Genomic DNA, 21,822 nt, shown 5'->3' on the forward strand with positions numbered 1-21,822 from the left:
GAGTACTATAGTCGTAAATATCGCTCTATCGCATCCCACAGAGAAAATTTAAATCTACAAGCCTTTATAAGTCATTAATTCAAAGCCAAAATTCATTTATTTCTTTAATTAGGCTTAGTTTACAAGCACTTTTGAGACGTCAAGGTCGATTGGTGGTAAAATGGTGATAATAAAGTCGAAAGCTTGAAAATTAAAGTTAAGAGAGTTTTAAGCGCGCCTTGATGCTCCAGTGACAAATAAACATACAAAAATTCTAATAATCAGATAGATATATTTTTATCTATGTAATGAAATTACTTTCGTAGCGATATAATTGTTTATATCACTAATTTATTTCTACATATAAATTTGCGTTTGACATGTCGCTAGTGTAAAGTGTGATCTTTACGCCTAGCGAATTGCATCAAATTATTATTAATTTGACGCTGGCGGTCTGCCAAGCGCATGCGTATTGAACGCATCCTATAATGCGAGGGTTTCCTAGAAACGAGTGCGGTTCACATGTAGCTAAATAACGCATTTGTATCTCAATAAATCCGCGTCTCTCAGTTTATGTTTGAACTCCAAACCAAGATATATGCACTTGTATACTGACGCCCGATATTGCTAGGTTGACATATCTACTTCAATTGGTTAGTGTAATAGTCAATACGTAAATAGCCAATAAGTTCAGTATTACTTCGTTTTTGTAATAGAATTCTTTTGGGACGACCAAAGCGATACCCAAACGATCAATATGATCGACGTATAGATTTCGAAATACAGGAGATCGTTTATCAATTGCTTGACCCCAAAAGTACACAGCAGTAGTCATCACAAAGGAAAAAAAGGCGATCCGAATGGTGATTATTGAATCCAAGGTAAGCTTTGAACTTAACATTCGCTCAATCCTTTCATTGAGAATTGAGGTAATCACGACAAGCCAATAGTTGGCTGCGTTGGCACGAGTTTCCTAATTAGGTTTATTGTTTGTATTACAGCATAACTACCCAGGCCATCTCTACTGGTCAGTGTTGTGTTGTGTGGTGTTGTGTTGTGTTGTGTTGTATTGTGTTGCGTTGTGTTGTGTTGTGTTGTGTTGTGTTGTTTTGTGTTGTGTTGTGTTGTGTTGTGTTGTGTTGTGTTGTGTAGTGTAGTGCAGTGTAGTGCAGTGTTACAGCACTCACTCGTCCAGCAGCGGGCCCAGCAGGTGCGCGAGCACGGTGCGGTTGAGCTCATCCTCCGCGCACGCGCAGTACGTCACCACCTGCGCCACGGCGCGCTGAAACGTCACCGCCACGCGACGCCACCCGTCTCTGAAAATTGACTCTAATTAGTTCTATAAGTTACTGTAACTCCCAGCTTTCTATTGTAACTGGATTACGAATAGGCTTCAATATTTTTAACATATACGTTGAGACAGGATAACCTGCCCGACCAGGATTATGAGAAAAATCGGTGGAAACTTCGGCTTTATAGACATCGATATTATAAATCCATGTTATACGTCTGTACGAAATGCCACGTCCGTATATAAGGTCAGACTGTGACCAAATTGCAGCGAAGATTACGACAAACGCAGCATTAAAAGACGTCTTTCAGCTTCGAGATGAGAACGGACTTCGCAACAAAATTAAAGGCGAGTACATCGCTAAGATATAGTTTAGGCAACTTACACTATACTTATTAATACAATCTAAACCGTGCGCAACTTGTTAGCCGTGACCTTAAGGAAAATAAAGCAAAACATGTACGAGTGTTAATGGCTCGGGAGGGAGGATATCAAATTACCTCTCCTTAGTGACGTCCTCGAGTTGTCGGTTCTGGTCGAAGCTGTTATTCCGCCGCTGGCGCCATTTGTCCGCCGCTTGTCCGTCGCCGCCCGCTTCGTCGCGGATACTCAACTGTTGACAAACATATAATGAAATTGAATTCACATGTGAGCAATGTAAATTTCGGATCTCGGGTTAGGGGGACGTTGGGTCCGATGGGAATTCTGGTCTGAATAAGGTAAGTCTTGACCCCTCATGACCCTGGTTAGAATTTGTGTATAAAATAAGTTTCGTCGGCTAAGACACTTGGCAAACTACGAATGTGTTCATGGGATGTTATCCAGGTCTTCGTATAAGCGTCGTATGTTACATGGACACTGTTGTCGAGGGTACTGATGAAAGAACCGTGGCCTTTACAAGCTTTCCTAGTTTGCATCGTCACTATGAGGTCGCAATTAGTTAACTAGCAGTTGAATGATCTGATTTTATGAAGGTTAGAACTTTGGCAGTCCGCTCTTACGCTTACCATAAATACCTCAGCCAAGTATAGTTTCGACTGGCTTGGCTTTGGCTTTGCTTATGGTTCAATAGCTCAGTGATACCTAAAGTGGCCGGAATCATCACCGAGAGTTGTGGTTCGATCTCCGCGCTGGACTATTGCGTCATCATCACCAGCATCATGTCAGCCAATGGACGTCCACTGCAGGACATAGGCCTTTTTTAGGGACTTCCAAACATCACTATACTGAGCCACCTGTATCCAGCGAATACCTGCGACTCGCTTGATGTCGTCAGGCCATCTGGTGGGGGGGTCGACTAACACTGCGCTTTCTGGTGCAGGGTCGCCATTTCAACACCTTGGGACGCTAACGGCCATCGTCTCTTCGAACTATGTGCCCCGCCCATTGTCACTTCAGCTTCGCGACATGTTGAGCTATATCGGTGAATTTGGTTTTTCTGCGGATCTACTCATTTCTGATTCGATCACACAGAGATACTCCTAGCATAGCTCGTTCCATCGCCCGCTGTGTGGACTATTGCGTACCCACTCCAAACACAGTCTTTTTCGATTACTTGGTGGGGAACAGGAATATTAATCATATTTAAAAGATATGGCAAATATTCTTTAAAAAAAAAGGGGGGCTAGATTCTGTAAACAACTGTCCATGTATAAAAAGTAAAAGCATGACAAACTTTCAAGTATGGCTATCGCAATCGCCAGATATAATTTTAAGAAACTAAAAGTCCGGCACAGGCTCCGAGTCCAGTAGTTCTTGACCCGACGAGCCCTACTATTTTTTTTTATTCAACGATAAGTTAGTCCTTGACTGCTATCACACCTGATGTTAAGTGACGACGCAAAATTTATATGCTGGGAATCGAACCCAGGACCTCTCTCTTGAAAACTGCAGTACTAGTAACTACGCCAACGAGGGCGTTAACACTACTATATAACCACTAAATAAACGTACCATAAATCTCCTCAGCATAACCATGGTGTAACAGTTACATCGTGAATGCAATCGTTTTCACTTCAACGAAGTCATCTCATTTCACTTCACTTCACTTCACTTCACTAGTGTCTTGTAAAAGTTCCACATTAGTGCAGAAAAGTTGTACTTTTCTGATAATCATTTAGTAAATAACACATTATATCACTCATTTACGAAACTGAGTTTTATATTAAAAAGTTATAGATAAAATTGATATGAACTGCACTCGAGTTTTAAAACCCCTATAAAATAAATTTAACTGTAATTTATAAACCGAACAAAGTAAGGTTTTTAGTAGATACGTTAGTTGTATGAGAAAGTTGTGTAGGGTAAATCAGCCCTAAAGATTATTGATGAAGGATTCATAATTTTTTGAAGAAATAGCTAATGAATGAAAGAAGTAAATTCAGTTATATTTAATTTTAACATTACAATTTGATTTAATATTTGAGTACCTAATTGATCCTGGTCATGTTCGTTAAACAACGTTTCACTTTATATTTAATATTATATTTCACAAAAAACGCGATGCCTTATTGTTAATGTTTTTATTAAGTTTTATGTTTATTTGTTTAACAGAGAATAATAAATAATACGCAGCATAATTCATTACAAGGGTAAAGATTTAACTTGAAAATCAGGTTGTTTTAAAACTCTTAAATCCTGATTATTTCAAAAGTGTATAATTGCATTTCATATACATATTTATATAGAATATCAGTGACGTATTTTTTAATCACTAACATATGTTAATATGCGAACGATAACATGTTAGGTTTACGATGAAGCTCTAAATAACTTTATCTAAGGTCAAGTGTTGAAAGTCAGTGTCAAGAACAGTTAACTAAAAGTAATGCATATCATATTGATTCAATGCCACTGTATGAGTTACATCTCCGGGCTAAATCAATTCTTACAACTGACTAACTTACGCACGAGGTTTCGTTCGCGTGGGATTCGGTTCTTTCCGGCTAACTTATAATTTACAAGCTGACGCCCCGCGGTTTTACTCGCGTGGTTTCCGTTCCCGTAGGAATACCGAGATAATATATAGCCATATAGCCTTCTTCGATAAATGGGCTATCTGAAAGAATTTTTCAAATCGGACCAGTAGTTCCTGAGATTAGCGTGTTCAATCAAACAAACATAAGGTAGACACCTGTTATTGTTATTTATTATCGTACTTCTTTTTAACTAAGTTACTCAAGTATTACTATACACCGCTAATTTTGCGTGGATATAATTGGACTGCATATTTAGTAGAGGTATATGGTAAAGTTGAGGAAAATAAATGCAATCATTATTCAACCACAATAAACAGAGGAAAATTTTATAGCCAATATATGAATTAGCTAATGAATTATTTTATAACAGAATGGTAAACCGAGAGACTTCAAAAAAGAAGCGTCAAGATAAAAATTGGTAAATATTTTTCAAGAAAACAAAAACCGGCTATTATTGACAAAAAAATTGCAGACATACAAAGACACATAAAACACAGAACCTTATTTGAAGATGGTCAAAGAAACACGTAATAAATCAACACCATAAAACGCTTTTAGATTTTCGCGGTTGGAAGTAACATATAAACTTTTTTTTAATTTCGTCCATCCGTCAGAAATGCAGGAAGCCGCGCCGCGTGTACGTAAACGAGTAACAAAATAAACGCAGCTGCGCACAGATACACGTGGACCGAGAACCTGCCGTACCCAGACATACCTGAGATACAAGACATACCTGGCATACAAGACATACCTGACATACAAGACGTACGACGAACCAAGCGATGGTAGTATTTACAAAAAGTCAACCTAGACGTTTCAAAAGTGCTTGTAAACTAAGCCAAGTTGAAATAAATGAATTTTGATACCTCATTTTAGAAAGGCTGAAGGTTGGTTAGCCTGCACTCCTGCCATATAAGTAAGTAAACTTATTATGGATTGTTGACTGTGGTGGCTTTGGAAGATAGTTGGTTTCAAGGATCCTTCTATTAAGCTTCAAACGTTCAAGTATAATCTTTTTTAATATTTTCATCGGCAGAATATGTGAAATCATGTCAAAAATACGTCATATATTTGGACAATTGAGGATCAGGAACCATCCAAGGTCACCACGGTCTAAATTTCATCATTGGCTAACGTACTAACATATAGTGACGACATGAGCTGACAAATCTTTCTAAAATGAGGCATGTCTAGCTATCGCAGGCTCTCTATATAACAGACGGAGAAAAAACCCGCGCCCATGTGTGGCCCTAAAACTGTGCCAATCGTATTGTTTCAAGCTATTTTAACATACAGCCCCATATGCACGTCACCACTTCGGTAAACTTTGCAAGGATTAAAATTTAGGTCAGCAAACTCGTACTATATTGTTATACTGTGTGGAAACGTAAAGAAATGTTGACTTCTCTTCATTGACCTCTTATTCTATACTTATTAATAAATCTGTAGAGAGGTCAATTATGTACATAAAATATATTTCCAAAATAACTATCAGGGGGTGATTAGTGATCAATACTGATGCAAAAAATGCAATCAGTAAAATTTAAGTCTGTCTGTCTGCCTCGATGCTTCTTGTTGTTTAAAAAGTTAGTCATTGTAGTGTACTAGAGCGGATATAAAATAGAATATTTAGCTGTATATATATAGCTTCTATTGTTGCAACGCTCTACCGAAAAGATAGGTTTCTTTTTACCTACCTACTTCGCCCCTTTGTACCTACCTATTAGTCCCTTGTTTAACAATCTACACAATTACCATATAGAATAAGCCACCTGATCCCACTTAAGTGGAGATCGTCGCTTATAGGTAACAGAGGATTATCTTATACGACCTTCTGTCGTGACGATGAAGTTACCAAAGTTTTTTATCAAACAGATGGGTGAAGGTCGTTTCTAATACGGATCTTACTACATATTACAAGTCTAAAGAGCGCTGTTTTGCACGTCGCGTCGGCGGCATACGTGATAAAACTCATGAGGATACCGTTATACGTAGATTTGGCCGCGTGAATTTATTATCACTAAATTACAGTGAAATCATTTACATTTGTCAGAATTATACACCACATTTTCGGTTTAGGTAGTGAGCGGAATTAGACGGAAAATAATTTTCTTCAGGGAAAAACAAACCGCCTTGATATTGTATACTAATTGGCTACCCTAAAACGCTCATTTATCATTTACATAATAAAAGATCAATAGAATAGAATCAGTAGTCTTAAGAAAATCAAAGATATTCCTACAGTTATAAACATAATTTTTGTACATAACCTCCTTCTGTCGGTTATAGGGGCGTATGTTTTAAATTCTAGTCTATATTGCCAACTGTGGAAACTATCATTCTTCACATACAACAAATTTACATTATTGCCCTAGTTTTAAAAGAACTGTTCTTTTAAATTCTCAATGGTTATAGATTAAAAGCTTACTTTTCCACAACAAAGTTGCGACCGGTATCATGGCCTAATTCAAACATAAATAAAACGAAATCTTTGGATATAAACAATGCAAACAATACCAGTCACTATATTGTCTGTATTAAGGGTTGTTATTGTACAAATAGTGACACTAATGAGGGGGGACGGTAGAGCGATGATGAATATATCACAGATCCCGCTTGGGCTCAAGATAAACAGATGTAAATAGTTTTAACACGTTGACGGACAGTACTGCCTGTAGGCGTCAAGCCAGTCAGAAGTAATACGACAGTACGCCCTTCGACGTCGATCTTTTGACTAGTTTAAACACAGTACGCCATACGACGTAAAATTTTACCGGCAATCATAAGGAAGGGCATGTTGTACTGTCACCGAAGATATATTTTAGACTTTGTACTGTCACCACACAATGTTAAAAAATCTGTTCAAAGAAAGTACCTGCACTCACACATCCAAATTTTATTGGCACCACCCTTACACACACTACGCCCATAGCCGTCGTGTTTTCATACATTTTGTTTAGTACTGCGCCACGGCGGTGCGCCGACAGGTCGTTACGTGATTTCGCGCGCAATTATTTTTTCGAACGTAAGTATTGTTTGTTTTCAACGTAATTTTATTGTTTTATGAATACAAAATACTAAAACTAGTATATTTGTTTATGCAAATAACTGATTTATGTTGCTAATGTATGTTTTCAATACCATTTAGTTGTAACACATTGTAAACTAATATTTTTGCAGATGGCATTTTCTCGCAATTCATATGAAAAAGAACAAAAGCGGATTCAGGACCTATTTGACGCTGTTTTGACTTCTGAATCGAGTCATGACCCCTTCGAAGATGATGGAGAATTCGGATCCGATGCCGATTTTCAACCATCTGGTGAAGTATCTACGAGTTCCGAGGATTCACGTCTATATCCGTTCTGTCATATCATGTGTTATTATAATAGTTGCGCTGTGACGCTACGCCTATGGGCAATGTATGAAAAATAGTACTGTCTCAGCAACCATAACATGTGAGAGAGTACTGTCCGTCAACGTGTTAAACGAAACAATACGATATTTTGTTAAGTAGACTGAAAGAAAGATGACACCTGTTGTTAGTAGGATGTTGAAATTTACCTACTGGCTCATCGTACTTGATAGCGACTAGAGTAAAAACGCATCTAAGGCGCAATGGTGTGTATCTAATTATAACTGGAAGGTTCTAAGTACTATTCCCAGCTCTCGTAAATTATATCCATATCCTTTAAGGAGGGAGACCTGCTGGTTTATTCATTACTAGCGGTGGAATTTAGTTTTTCACAAATACCTCGGAAACCATGGATTTTTCCGGGATAAAAATTAGTCTATGTGTTAATCCAGGCTATAATATATCTTAATACCAAATTTCAGCTAATCCGGTTCAGTAGTTGAGGCGTGAAAGAGTAACAAACATTCATATCATCAAAATCATCAGTTTTCGCAAATATCGGGAAACCATGGATTTTTTCGGGATAAAAAGTAGCCTTTGTGTTAATCCAGAGTAAAATCTATTTCCATTCCAAATTTCAGCTAAATCGCTTTAGTAGTAGGGGCGTTATAGATTAACAAACATCCAAACATACATCCAAACATCCATACAAACTTTCGCGTTTATAATATTAGTAGGATATTGGTCCTTATTATCAACCTATTAAAATCAACATCAAATCAATTGACAAAATGTCATTAACCTACTGTGTGATATCCACCAGTAAGCACCGGATGACATTTTTACATAGAATCTCAATTTCGTATATGTCAACTAGGAAACGTCAAAGATAGTGAATTAGCCTACTGGCCCTGTATTGGGCCGTTTAAATAGGTTGCTAGGCTATGTACCTATATGCCATCTTGTGTCAACGTAATGATATCCCAGACCCTTGATTGGCCCAATGCCCAACGAAAGCGTAGGAATCATTTTAAATCGGCTGCTGTAATGTTTAGTGTCTGAAAAGATCTCTATCTCTTATTAAAATTGTTTATGATTTTTTCACCCAACTAAATTAATAAAATAACCCAATAATTTTATCTTTCTACCATCTCCAATATTAAAAAAATACTATTTGGAATGTGTTTAACTTATCATCATTGTATTATTCTGCTCAAATCAATCGTTCTTTAGCAATAAAACTGCCAATTGTAGGTAACACTATATTTCATCGTGCCAATAATGTATATTTCATCCATAATTAGACAAATATCGAAACCTAAGAGATCACATCAAATCTCGTTATAAATTCTATTAACATGGTGAAACGAGTCACCGTGGGACCCCTCCGTAACAATTCGTAATCAATAACCAGGCCGGGGGCTACAGATTTCGTTTATGGGAGCTTGGACAAGCAACGGAGAGACGAAACGGGACAAATATTAGGGAGACAGGGACTGTTTGTTGTAGTCGGTAAGTCCCTGGGTACAGTTAAATCTATACTAATATTATAAAGCTGACTTTGAATGGTGAAACGACCTAATATCAGAAACTACTTTTCGAAGTGATTTTTTTTTTAAATTATTTCAGAATAATTAATCATAACATTAGGCGATAATTTTACGCGAGTGAAACCGTGAGACAAGGCTGGTTCTGTAAAGGTAGTTTATCCTTTATTCAAAGGATATGTTACGTTTTTTAGAATGTTATCCGTAGAATTTTTCATCATACATAATTTATCTAAACTTAATACTGATTTAAGTAGGTAATAATTTACGTAAAACCCGGCCCCGGTCCGACAAAACGGGCAACAATTAGCGACAGAATAACTATAAAACTATTAGAATTAGAATGGAATTCGGTGAATGAATGTATCAGTAGATAGGTATATCGCACATGGAAAAACTAGATCGACAATACAATTTACTGTAGGTGAATTAGGGAAATAATTTGTGTATTATGTAGAAGAACGCATGGTTTATTAGTCGATTTTACATCTAATTTTAGATAATGCTGATATAGACGAGTTATTGATATGGCTAATGCAATTTTACGCGGGTTGAACTGCTGGCAATACTACATTCAAAGTAAAAAACAAAGTCTGCCTGTCGACCCAATAAAGACACTGGTTTTTAACACTAACATACCAATTACAATAACAGTTATGATCATTACATTCTCTATCAGCGAATAAAATTGGCTATATTATTTCCCCGTATTCCCACGAACAGGAACTGCGCGGGTGAAACCGCGGGTCGTCTGCTAATAACCTACAAAAACTTCAAAGAAACGTTTGCTCTGTATGCTTAATGCACTAATTAAAACATGTAATAAACAAGACGACGAATTGAACACACACAGTATCCCATAGCACCGGCGCCTGCAAATCAACGCGCGAACAGTCACCAATATTTTTAGAGTTAGACGCTGCACTAATCATAACACTGCACATCTAATGAATAACGGTCACTTCACGTTTGAACTCAACGCACTCATCACTATTCACTTGTTACATCAAATTACTGCAGTAATAGAACAGTAAATAGTAATAAACCGCTTACTAAAGTGGACCGTATTCGAGTAACCGCGAGACCGACGTTCGCGCGCACGCAGTGACGTCACGCGTGCGTACACGTGCGTCCCTGTGAGCGGTCAACGCTGTACTAAACTAAAGGAAGTTCGCGTGATTGTTTTATGATTTATCCCTATTTTATTATGTTCTCCAGCCTCCTAGACTGCTACTTCTTTTATTCAGATAGGCCAGTTGATTGTTCAAGTAATGTTGACCAGTAACGTTAGTGCTTAAAGTATTTAAAAAAAAAAGATGTCAGAAATCTTTGAAGATCAAAAAATAAAAAGATATTCAAATTATAATTTATTATCCGCTTTTTTTTGATGGCCCAATGTAGGTTCTAGACATCTCGCCTTTTAGGAGAAAAATATAGAGCTTAAAACCGCCACACTGCTCCAATTCGGTTGAGCATTGGATTTAGGGATGTTTTGACTATAAATATCCTGGTATTAATAATCATGACCGGGACCTACAATGCTTCAAACTGCTCTAATCGAAGCACCAGAATAAAACCACCACCATTTCTTTGGGTAATTACTGAGAACGTCTATTATCAGACACTGTCGATCACGTAAGCTCACATGCCTGCAGCGCTAACGGCTTGACAGCCGACAAAATTGATCATAAAACTGATTAGTTTTAGCATATAGGAAGCCCAATATTTAATAGCGAAACCTATAGTGCAGTGGTAGTAGATTTATGATGTCGCACATGCTAGCCACTAGTCACTAGACCACCGAGGCAGTTCGTACAGAAATGATAAAATAAAAGCATTTAGATGGATCATTAATTGTTTTGTAAGTCGAGAAGACTGTTTGAGAGCATCGCCCCCGCAATGGTCACACGACCGTGCTTGACATGTGGTTGTCTTATCAACATGTAATAATATCTGAGCACTTCTCAGATTGTGTCTATACATAAAGCTCTAGTGACCCCAGTGTCTCTAAGTCATCATACCGTCTACTAAACGATCCGCAAGTATGATGGATTTTTTTCTATCTAAGATCGTTTCTTTTGAGTTTTGGATCTCGGAGGATGACATTGGGCCGATAAGGTTTGTGGCCTGCAACCATGCTTGACGCCATCATAACCGTGGCTTAAATTCACCTCTGGGTGGTTTTAGAAATCGAAGATTTTATTGATGCTAAAAGCCATCATCGTAAGAAAGACGTGTCAAAAATCCTTACAGATAGCAACACTCCTCCTTCTCGGTCGGTCTTGACCTTTGTGATACATTCGATTCCGTCAACCAGGCGTTATAGGGTAAGAAACTGTGTAATCAATTTTCCGTTATAAGTCAAAAATGTGCAATTAATTTTGTGAAGAAATTATGTTAATATTTAGTGACCAGAGGAGGTACACAGCTACTCACTGCACAAGGATAATATTTTGACAAAGCGTCATAACTAATGATGGGTAACCAAAGATTTACGATAAGATTTACAGCTTGCTTGACTACCACGTGTGCAATGTAATTAAGATGTTTTCAGGCAGTCACTGCTGAGTTATAGCGCTTGTAGTCAATCATGTCTTCGAGTCTTTGTTCGCTGATTCTCGGTAAAATTTAATACCCTGCACCGAAATTGAAAACATCCGGGCGCTTTTAAAATACCAAAGAAACTTTTCCAGGGAATCGGAACTCGTATGTACTTTTAGTTTGCGGATTTACGCTTCTTGATTGCCTCCCCTTTTTTTAGATGTTGAGATTTTCTTGCTATTTTTAACCGCCGACTCAAAAAGAGGGGTGTTATAAGTTTGACGTGTCTGTCTATGGCACCTTAGCTCCCGAACGGATGAAGCGACTTCAATTTAGTTTTTTTTTGTATTAAAGATGACTTACGGGCGAGTGTTCTTAGACATATTTGATGAAAATCGGTTGAGCCGTTTAAAAGTGTTGGGCAGACATTCGGTTGCAATGTCTGCATATACTTGAGTGGGGTCGCAAATAAAAGCGTAAATAATTTCATGACATTCGGGAGTTTTTCAAAATTTTCAATTCTATGTTTAAGGTAAAAAGGCTCGCGTATGACCACGATATCCTGGTGTAACGATTAACTGTAAGTCTTATAGGAGACACTAAAGCCATTTAGTTTTTATCGGGGGAAAGTCTTCTTAGACACCCGTTTGGGTAGTACTGAACTCCTACCGACTAAAAACCTCTCCTACCTCCAAAACGCTGGTGTACCTGCCATTCAGCCTCACTTCATTCACTTTCCATGTTCTCATCTATCTCTATTAAAGTTTTTATAAAATTCTTAATTAAGTCCCATTTTTCACTCGAATCTACTGACACGCAAACTTAAAAAACCTTAATGTGATTTCAAAAGTGCTCGTAAACTAAGCTAAAATAAATTAATTTTGAATTTCCAACGAGCTCCACTATTAATCTTGTTTTGTCTACAAGATTTTTGTTTCAAGATCGTGTAAACACGGTCAAGTAAAGCGGTGGGCCCAAAGCACCCCGCGTCTGTGACGTCTAATTATAACCCGTCCGTCCTCCGGAACCGACGATTCGCCACGGCGCGCTGTGTGCCGTTAATTACTCGACAGGACTTTCAATTAAAATTTTATTTCAAACTTGAGCTTGGTATATCTTGTTCGTAAAACATAGGCTCGTTAGCGATGACTCGTGTAATTAAACAAATAAATATTTTTTAAGGAAGCTGTATAATCGTCTTTAAATGATGTATTTATCTAGTATTTATCTTTCCTGAAAAATATAGAAAAACCTAATCCCTATATTATGATAAGTCGTTTTTAGGAAAATCATTTTCATACTTACATTTAGTATTACTATATTTAGTATACCTAGTATTCGTAGTTATAAAATACTGTGTGTTCATGGGAACGTAGTCGCAGTTTACTGATATGTTCCAAAAGCTTTAAAGTACCCCTTATTAACCCTAAAGTAAACATTATAAATTCTATAAAACTTAAACACTCAAGGGCTATTACGACCCCCCAGCTGGTACTCTCAGTATGAAGCGCTATGAAATATGAATAGTTAACTATATTACGCGTTGCGAGGCACTCCGTCTGTTTGTGGCGTGACAAAGGGCCGGAACACGTGTCCTCTCAGCACGTGGGAAGCTTTGTCGTATCCACTCAAGGGACGCCTGCTTGTGGGTTCTGACTTCCTGGTACTTTTTCGTTGAGAAAGTTCACTCGGTTAAAAAGTTCGCAACTTCATCCGCGTGTAAATCGATTTATTGTTTCGACCCCTATTTCGCGCCCTTCTATTTATATTTTCGCATGTTTATATTCATTTTAAAAATTCAAATTCAAATGCAAAACTACTTCTATATTTACCTAACTAAAAACCGCCGTTCATAAAAGTATCTACCTACTTAACTAAAACTTATAAAAATATGTTAGCGAGATTACAGGAGCGATTACTACTAGAAAAAAAAAATCTCACTAGATTAATATTGAAAAAAAAAGCACAATATATAAGAGTGATTTTTTAAAATATTATTACTTAAAGTCACTGATATGAGTCTATTAGATCGCTATTTTTATTTGTAACTAGCGGACGCCCGCGAATTCGTCCGCGTGAAACTCGATGTAAACTACCCCTACCCAGCTCTACCCCTACCCTACCCCGTACCCTACCCTACCCCTACCTTTTCCTGAATTTTCTTTGCTTTAAACCTTACGGAGCCCGAGACCTTTCCAACGAATGCAAAACCGTGGATATCGGTTCGTGCGTTCTGGAGTTATAGCGTCAGGAAGGAAAACCCGACTTATTTTTATTATTTGTAATTACGAGATAAGTTAAACAAATGTTTCTAACGGGGACAGCCAAAACTTTTTCTAATATATAACGGCGTTGAAATCCTTGTATCGAGGCAAAGAAGTGTAATTAGTTTTTCAAAAATATATTTAACACAACACCACACGGTCGTCAATGTTTTAGATCCCCCAAATATTAATAAATCAGAGCATCGTCGTACAAAATAAAACAAGGAAGTGCATTGAAGGCGCAGAGCGGTGGAATGCGCTGATAGTTTCGGGAATCGCGTAAACATCATTAAACGCGGTTTTTACTTGCCGGCTACAGTCGGCGTAAACAGATGCTTGCCGCATCCTGCTTAAAAAACACTACTTTCCGTCATCAAAAATAACACAACTACTAATAAGGGGAAAGTTGTTGTGTGTAAGTGATGTGGCTGAAATCTTAGTACATAGCTAATTAGGTAATTATATTCTATACTGAAATTTCAAATGCACATGGACTATAACTGCTATAACCTGCAAAAAATGCAGTTAGGCTTTAAATTCACATGCTTTTTATCATCAGCTTAGTGATTGTGTGCTTTATTGGTAACTTTAGCTCTTCTGCATATCTCCTCATTTCTGATTCGATCACGCAGAGATATTTCGAGCATAGCTCTTTCCATCGCCCGCCGAGTGACACTGAGCCTTTGTCCAGATCTTCTCTCAGATTCTACTGAGAAGAGCCAAATAGTAGTAGTTCAAGAAGTTCTACTTGAACTTTTTTTTAAACGCGATATTATGTTAGTAAACCAGAACAACAAAGATATGAAAGCTTTTAAATTCTACAAGTAGGTTACGATATAGGGCAGTGTTACACAACTAACAGCAGATCCTTATGCGTTGGTAAAAGCACTACTTCGGACTGTTCGAGTGATTCAAAATGTAATGCAATTAGTGGGTCATGTACACGTAATAGAAATTAGAGGCTAAGTACAGTCGAACACAACTAACAATAGTTAGTTGTGTTTAGTTTTAATTTAATTTAGTTTTAATTTTAAATTTTAATAAAACAATAGTTTTATCTGTATACATAAAAGTCCGGTTGACTTTTATGTATAGACTTTTATGTATACAGATAAAACAGATGTTAAGTATGTCAAACTCAAAGTCTGGATTCATTTAATTAGTATTTAAATTAGGCTAAGTTTTTATGTTTTAAAAAAATCAATATTATATTATTATTAATTTACAAGCATTCTTCAAATGTTAATAGTGATAATTAAAGTCGAAAAATTAAAGTTACGAGGGTTCTAAATGCGTCTTGTTCACAACAAACTCAGTCAGAAATCTTTTTTGTTGATATTGATCAATAAAATAAATATCAAACCACTGAACGAATTGCGCTTTTTCATTCAAACAGTTATTACGAAGTAGCTTAATTTTAGAAAATTGTTTCTTCCCCAAATCCACCCTCCAAAGGGCGTTTTCGCGGGATAGTAAAAATACCAAATTCAATTCGAGGACGCAGTCGCGGCCAATCCGGTATTTGGGATAAAAATACTCCACGTAAAATCAATTCTATGGCTGACTGATTCTTTTTGATATTTTGTGTGCATATCGGGAACGTCTGAGTTTCGGGTCATTAGGTTCGGTTCGGTTCGGTCAACATCTACTTTTCCTACCCCTACAGGGATAGGGCAGTTTTGTATAACGAATGAACCAAATACACTACTAAAACCAGTTTAATATTATTCATTAAATTAGAAACCTCACAAGAAATATTAAATTTGTAAAAGCTTTCGTTCACGACTGTCCGCCAGTTGGATGAATTACAAAATTAAAATTATCTCGAGTGCACTAACACCGCGCGCTCCACTACGAGTATGCGGGCACCATCTGCTCGTGGCATGGTGGGCGCAGCTACACGCATTAGATGTTATCTTCGTGATATGTACAAGGTAATGGGTTCAAATCGAACAGAAATGTGATCGTAATAGTAGCAAAGATAACTTTATACTATAGATCGGTTACGTTCCTACAAAATCACCGCAAAAGTGATCCGAACAATAGGCTACAAAACTGAGCGCACACATGCACAATTTTGTCTATATTTATTTATTTATATATAGTTTTTACACTTCCTGAACACACAACTCGACATTGTACATGGTATTTAGGTATTATTCGTATAAATAACGTTTTTTTTTTGACCACAAGTAACATTGAGACGTGGAAACCTCTTTTGAGCACTCTTTCCTATTTTTCATGACCTAGTAACACATCTAACATCATTGAATAGTAGGCACTTATATACAAGTACCTCGTGGTTCCATGGTTAATAGAACTTAATAAGGATATGTAATATGTCTGCTGGACTCAGGTACCTCCTTCTTTGGAGTCAGTTAAAAAATCATGTGTGGTTGTGTCGGGTTGCAAGTTGTAATGGCTTAACGCGTGTGTGGCAGTGTCAAGTAGTTAGGGCTTAACGCGACAAGCTCAACGTTAGGCGGCACTAAGTTTTGATCACACCGCGGCGGGCGGCGCAGTAAATAATGCACCGGTATAATTATACGCGGTTCACTCACCCGCGGCTACGTGTGAACGTGCGAACGTGCGAGATGCGTGCGCAAGAGCTACACAGCTATCTCCAAATGTTAGGATTCCTGGGTTCGATCTCCGACCACTGTAGGTCTAGGATGCGCGTTATCGATATATCCCGACCCGACCCGACCCAAGGCGGATTCGGGTCATCATAATCATCATATCAGCCGATGGACGTGCCCTGCAGGACATGGGCTTTTGTAGGGACGTCCAAACATCACGATCCTGAGCCGCCTGCATCCAGCGATTCCTGCGACTCGCCTGATGTCGTCAGTCCACCTGGTGAGGGGTCGACCAACACCGCGCTTTCTATCTTTGTATGTATGTATTGGACCAACGAGGCAGTTGAAAAGGCATTTTGTCGACAGCGACATCTATCGCCCTCTAAAAGAGAGAGATAGAGAGAGAGGGATGGATTGCATCGATTCCTCCGCTATTGGTCGAAAATGTCTTTTTCTCTGACAAGGTATCACATTGTTGCAAGCTAAGCTGTATTATTATCTATCATCTATTAATGATGATAATGATGACTTTTAACGACCTTTCTGGCGTAGTTGGTAGTGCTGTGGGCCTCAACTGAGAGGTCCTGGGTACCAGCACGGGCCAGTTTAGGACTTTATATTTTCTAAATTGGCTCAGGTCTGGTCTGGTGGTAGGCTTCGGCTGTGGCCGTTACCATCCTAGGGGCAAAGACGTACCGCCAAGTAATTTAGCGTTCCGGTACGATGCCACATATAAACCATCAGTGGTATTGGTGGAATATATGTCTCTTTCAAATAAGCCTTCTTCCATCTTAAACGTCAGGTGAGATCGCAGTCAAGAGCTAACTTGCCATTGAATAAAAATCTTTCATACAACTATGAATAAACAAAAAAACTCCTCATGATTGATTTCCAAAAAAACACGGCCTAATTTCGATGTAGTTGTTCCATAAAACAATCAGTATCAAGAGCACATCAGCCATCAATCCAGCGCCGTCTCACTCAATCGACCATCTCGCTCGCTGACGCTAATTCCTAAAGATTGACGACTCATTCGCCGTCAAATGCGATAGATGAACCAAATAAATCCATGGTGAGCTCCACACTATAAATACCCGCCACCCTCGCGTTCCCCTCCGGTGATATCACGAGCCCGTTGGCGGATTGTCGCTCGACTAAATGTTTTCACATATTTTAGCAAATATATCGAGTACATTGTATAAGAAATGACAGCTGATCGAAAATTTTAAGTAAATATTTGAGGAAAGCTAAATCTGTACCCTATACCGTAACACAAAATATTATGGGGACTGGCTGAGGAGTAATTAACTTGAAAGTGAGGAATTTCTAACATTTTTTGCAAAGTACATCCTCACTTTGGAAATAAAGGGTTCTTTTAGCCTCTCTACTCTTCAGTAAGTCCTTGGTTGGGATAAGAAATAACTATTGAGTTTCTCTTACTTCTAAAAAAATCAATAGTAGGCAGCATTTAGTAAAGCACGGTGGGTCCAAAATCCCTATTCTATAAGAAGGGAATCTTAACCCTGCATACTGCAGTGTGGTACTTAAATTGGTCTCATAATGATAACGAAAATATCAATTACTTGAATGCCTGTTCGTGAATAACTTTAATCAAATCTCAACTTTATCTCTCTCCTGGTGCATGAAAGCAGCACGACAAAAAGTTATAAAACAAAACCAAATAAAATTTCTACACTCCAGTCTGGATAACATTTCATATTATAGGCACAAAGTAGGTAAAACTAGTTATCACAGTGGTATCTATTGCTAAACAGTTTGTTTGCGTCGTAAACGACGTCTAACGGCTTCTTTCTATTGTTCTTTGATTATTTAACTGCTTCTTTATTAGTGTTAGAGGATTATGTTTAATTGACTTTTCACTACTCTTGCCCAAAAACACTGTCATATTACCACTCCACAGCGGGGCTAAACAAGCATTTCAGCCTCTAGGGGCTAAAGTAATTTTGTTTTTTTAATTCTTGTCTGTTACGAGTACTACTCAAGTACTAGCCTACTATACAACGGAGGAGGTTTTATTCGAAAATAGAATCATAATAGGTAAGGCCCTGATTATTTTGAAAAATAAATAAAAATCTTTAAATTGGAATGAAATGCAGCGTTCTTGTCTGTGGAATGCGTTCATTTTTTATTTAATTTTTATTGAGTTGCGAATAGAGCGAGATTTGGAAGACATGGGACATCCTTTACGGTGTAATACCTTTGCTTTTTTCTCATGTGAAAAAAATAAAATAAAAAAACGAGAATTTAAAAAACAATTGGCGTGAATAATACACACTTGATTTTTTTCCGAAATTCATTGTAAATTTGTGACCGTAACTTACATATTTTTCAACAATAATTGTTATTGTTAAAAATATTCTTCACCTAGTGCGAATGGTGATCCTAATTTAGAGATGGATGAAATTTTCAATCTGTTACCATCAAAGTCGAGACGCATTTACTTAAATAGGTACTTACCTACGAAAAATTTAATAAATGGAGAAAACAACAACGAATGAATTCACTTACGAAAGGAGTTTTTTAAACTATTATCTCCCACGTTTACCTCACATAGTCATTATTCATCTTCACAGTAGTCGGAAATTATGTTACTGGGTAAAAGCATCTCCCTTAATATCCAAAATTGTAGACTTTGTACATTTATTTTCAATTAAAATAAATCATTGAATATTGTACTAAAGTATTTTATTTTCTCGCAATCGTAGTGAAAAGCAGAGTGTAACACGTGGGGCTAAACCCATTATAAACTCTGTTTCTATTTAGGCGGTCCTCGCCTTACGTGTCGGGCCCTAAAAATACCTCGTATATAATGGGTCTTTTTAGCCCCCTTGTATAACAATCTACTATTTTATTTATTATGAAGTTTTCAAAAAGTGGTTGTTAAGCAACGCTTTGAAGTTAAACAGTTTATATTTAATTCGGTCGTTTTAATAATTTGTCAAGATTTTGTGTGAATTCATTGAAATATGACGAAATGTCGGAAAAGTCCACCTAGGAGTTTTCATCCGAAAGGCTAATTCTTCTACACTAAAATTATTAAGTAACAAATGATATCAAAAACTATATTATCGGACAGTAACATAGGCTATATCTTATCCCCGTATTCCCATTGGAATGGGAACTTCGCGAGCGAAACCGCGAGGTCCGGACGCAATTTCTAGAGCAATGCAAGTTCTAAAATAAAAATAGTCGCCCAGAATTTATAAACTAGTAGTTTTAGTAGTCGTAGTAGAAGCTTAGCATTGTTAAAGATTACCAACCTCGTTCTCCTGGCTGGACTTGTCTGCATGGATCCTGTCTCGCAGCGCCACCAGCTCCAGCGGCCAGCTCGACAGCTCAGCGTCAGGGTCGGACAGCAGCACCTGGACAATGGTGATGTTAGTGTGGTAACGCGTCCCACGGACAAGCTCATGACTAAGAATACCATATACCAGTACGAGTAACTTGGCGATACAAATGGAGCAAATTATTTTAACAGATCACTGGAGTTTTACCTGTTTGTCTATTTCAGTATTATGCAAAACACTAACAGTTGTTAGTTTTGTTAACCTATCTGAATTTATACACATTGTCCGGCCGCTCAGAAATTGCGTTTCTGACAGGTCGTGATTAAACGGACGATGTTACACGAGAGAGAGAAAGACAAAAAACGAGGCAATTGATTTTTGTGTTATATACGTTTGAATCGACCTATCAGAATCGCAATCTCTGAGCGACCGGACTTTAATAACAAATATTTTTATGTGTGTGTATGTTTGTTACTCCTTCACGCCGCAAATATTGAACTGATTTGGCTGAAATTTAGAATGCAGATAGATATTCCCTGGATTAATTAATACATTAGCCACTAATTCCGTAAAAATCCATGAAAAAATATTCCGCAGGATTTACGAAAAACAGAATTGTACGCGAACGAAGTCGTGGGTGCCTGCTAGTCTAGGTAATGTATGAAAAATGTTTATTTGTTTGTTACGCTTTCACACTTTAGGTATCTACTTTACAAATAATCACGAAATTTTGTATGATGATGTACTGAAAATTGATGCATAAACAATTTAGTATGTACAAGGCCTCAGTTTTACGAGTATGCAGTACAATAATCTAATAAACTAACTAACGCTAAACCAAATCAATTGCTTTTGAGAGAATAAGGAATACATAAACACTTGTAAGTGCATACACAAACTTTTAAATATACATACACTAATAGACGCCGCGCGGTTTCACCCGCGCGGTTCCCGTTCCCGTAGGAATACGGGGATAAAATATAGCCTATAGCCTTCCTCGATAAATGGGCTATCTAACACTGAAAGAATTTTTCAAATCGGACCAGTAGTTCCAGTAGTAGCGCGTTCAATCAAACAAACAAACAAACGAACTCTTCAGCTTTATAATATTCGTATAGATATATGTTTTTTAAATAATTGGCTATTTAACACGCTGATCTATTTTGTAAATAATTGGACTTGACAATATGGTAACACCATTTTGAAAACAATTGCCAATGGATCGTATAACACAACACAGAGAATTTTAAACAGGAACAATATAAATAACCTCTTATCACTTTCACAATTATAACACAATCCTCACTCGCAAACATGTAACACACGCCAAAATAATACAATTCCTATGTGTTTAAGAAAACTCAAAATATACTATTTTGTGACAAACCACGTTATGACCGAATAACTGTTATGAATCAAAAAATAAACTCAAACTTACAATCACGTCAGTCATTTTGTTCTGCGTTGCACAAGTCAATTTAATTGTCAAACTACCTTCAGCTTTTGTAACTTTTTCAAATACACAATAACTTACACTGAAAGTAACTATATATTCACTAGTTAATGATATGGAATCCACAAAAATAAACTTAAATCTAATAACATTTCAAATATTAAGTGATCGTAACAGAAGTCAACTTGAGTTTTAGAAATGTCGAATTTCGAAGTCCCTAATTCAACATTGAAATACCGATGTGATGTTTAACTCAAAAATTGTCACTCAAAACTAACTAACTTAATTTCAACGCACAAATCTTAGTCAGTGCATCAATGCAACTGGTGATAGTAATATGACACTATTGGTACAGTATAAGTGCATGACCCCATCCTTATCAGTTGCCCCTGCTGTTTTATGTAAACAAACCTTTTGCTATTAGATTTTATCCTTTATTCCATAGGTAATAAAGCTTTTAATACTTATGTAGGTTGTCTATTGTTATGTTTATACTATTTATGGACATCGCGAATTAGTAGTCTTCA

At 37.3% G+C, this 21,822-nt stretch overlaps 1 protein-coding gene across 5 annotated transcripts in view; it reads right to left on the reverse strand.

Moving 5' to 3' along the window:
• The window catches only part of LOC112053101 (centromere-associated protein E), a 59,094-nt gene that overhangs the window by 23,362 nt on the left and 13,910 nt on the right, over window positions 1-21,822 (reverse strand). For all 5 annotated transcript variants that reach the window (XM_052887452.1, XM_052887448.1, XM_052887451.1 and 2 more), the window contains 3 exons: window positions 19,816-19,917; window positions 1,771-1,883; window positions 1,167-1,295 (listed from right to left, as the gene is read on the reverse strand). In XM_052887452.1, the coding sequence (XP_052743412.1) occupies window positions 1,167-1,295; window positions 1,771-1,883; window positions 19,816-19,917 (344 nt within the window). The remainder of the gene's footprint in view (window positions 1-1,166; window positions 1,296-1,770; window positions 1,884-19,815; window positions 19,918-21,822) is intronic.

Source organism: Bicyclus anynana, chromosome 19, assembly GCF_947172395.1.
Source record: "Bicyclus anynana chromosome 19, ilBicAnyn1.1, whole genome shotgun sequence".
Classification (NCBI taxonomy): Eukaryota; Metazoa; Arthropoda; class Insecta; order Lepidoptera; family Nymphalidae; genus Bicyclus; species Bicyclus anynana.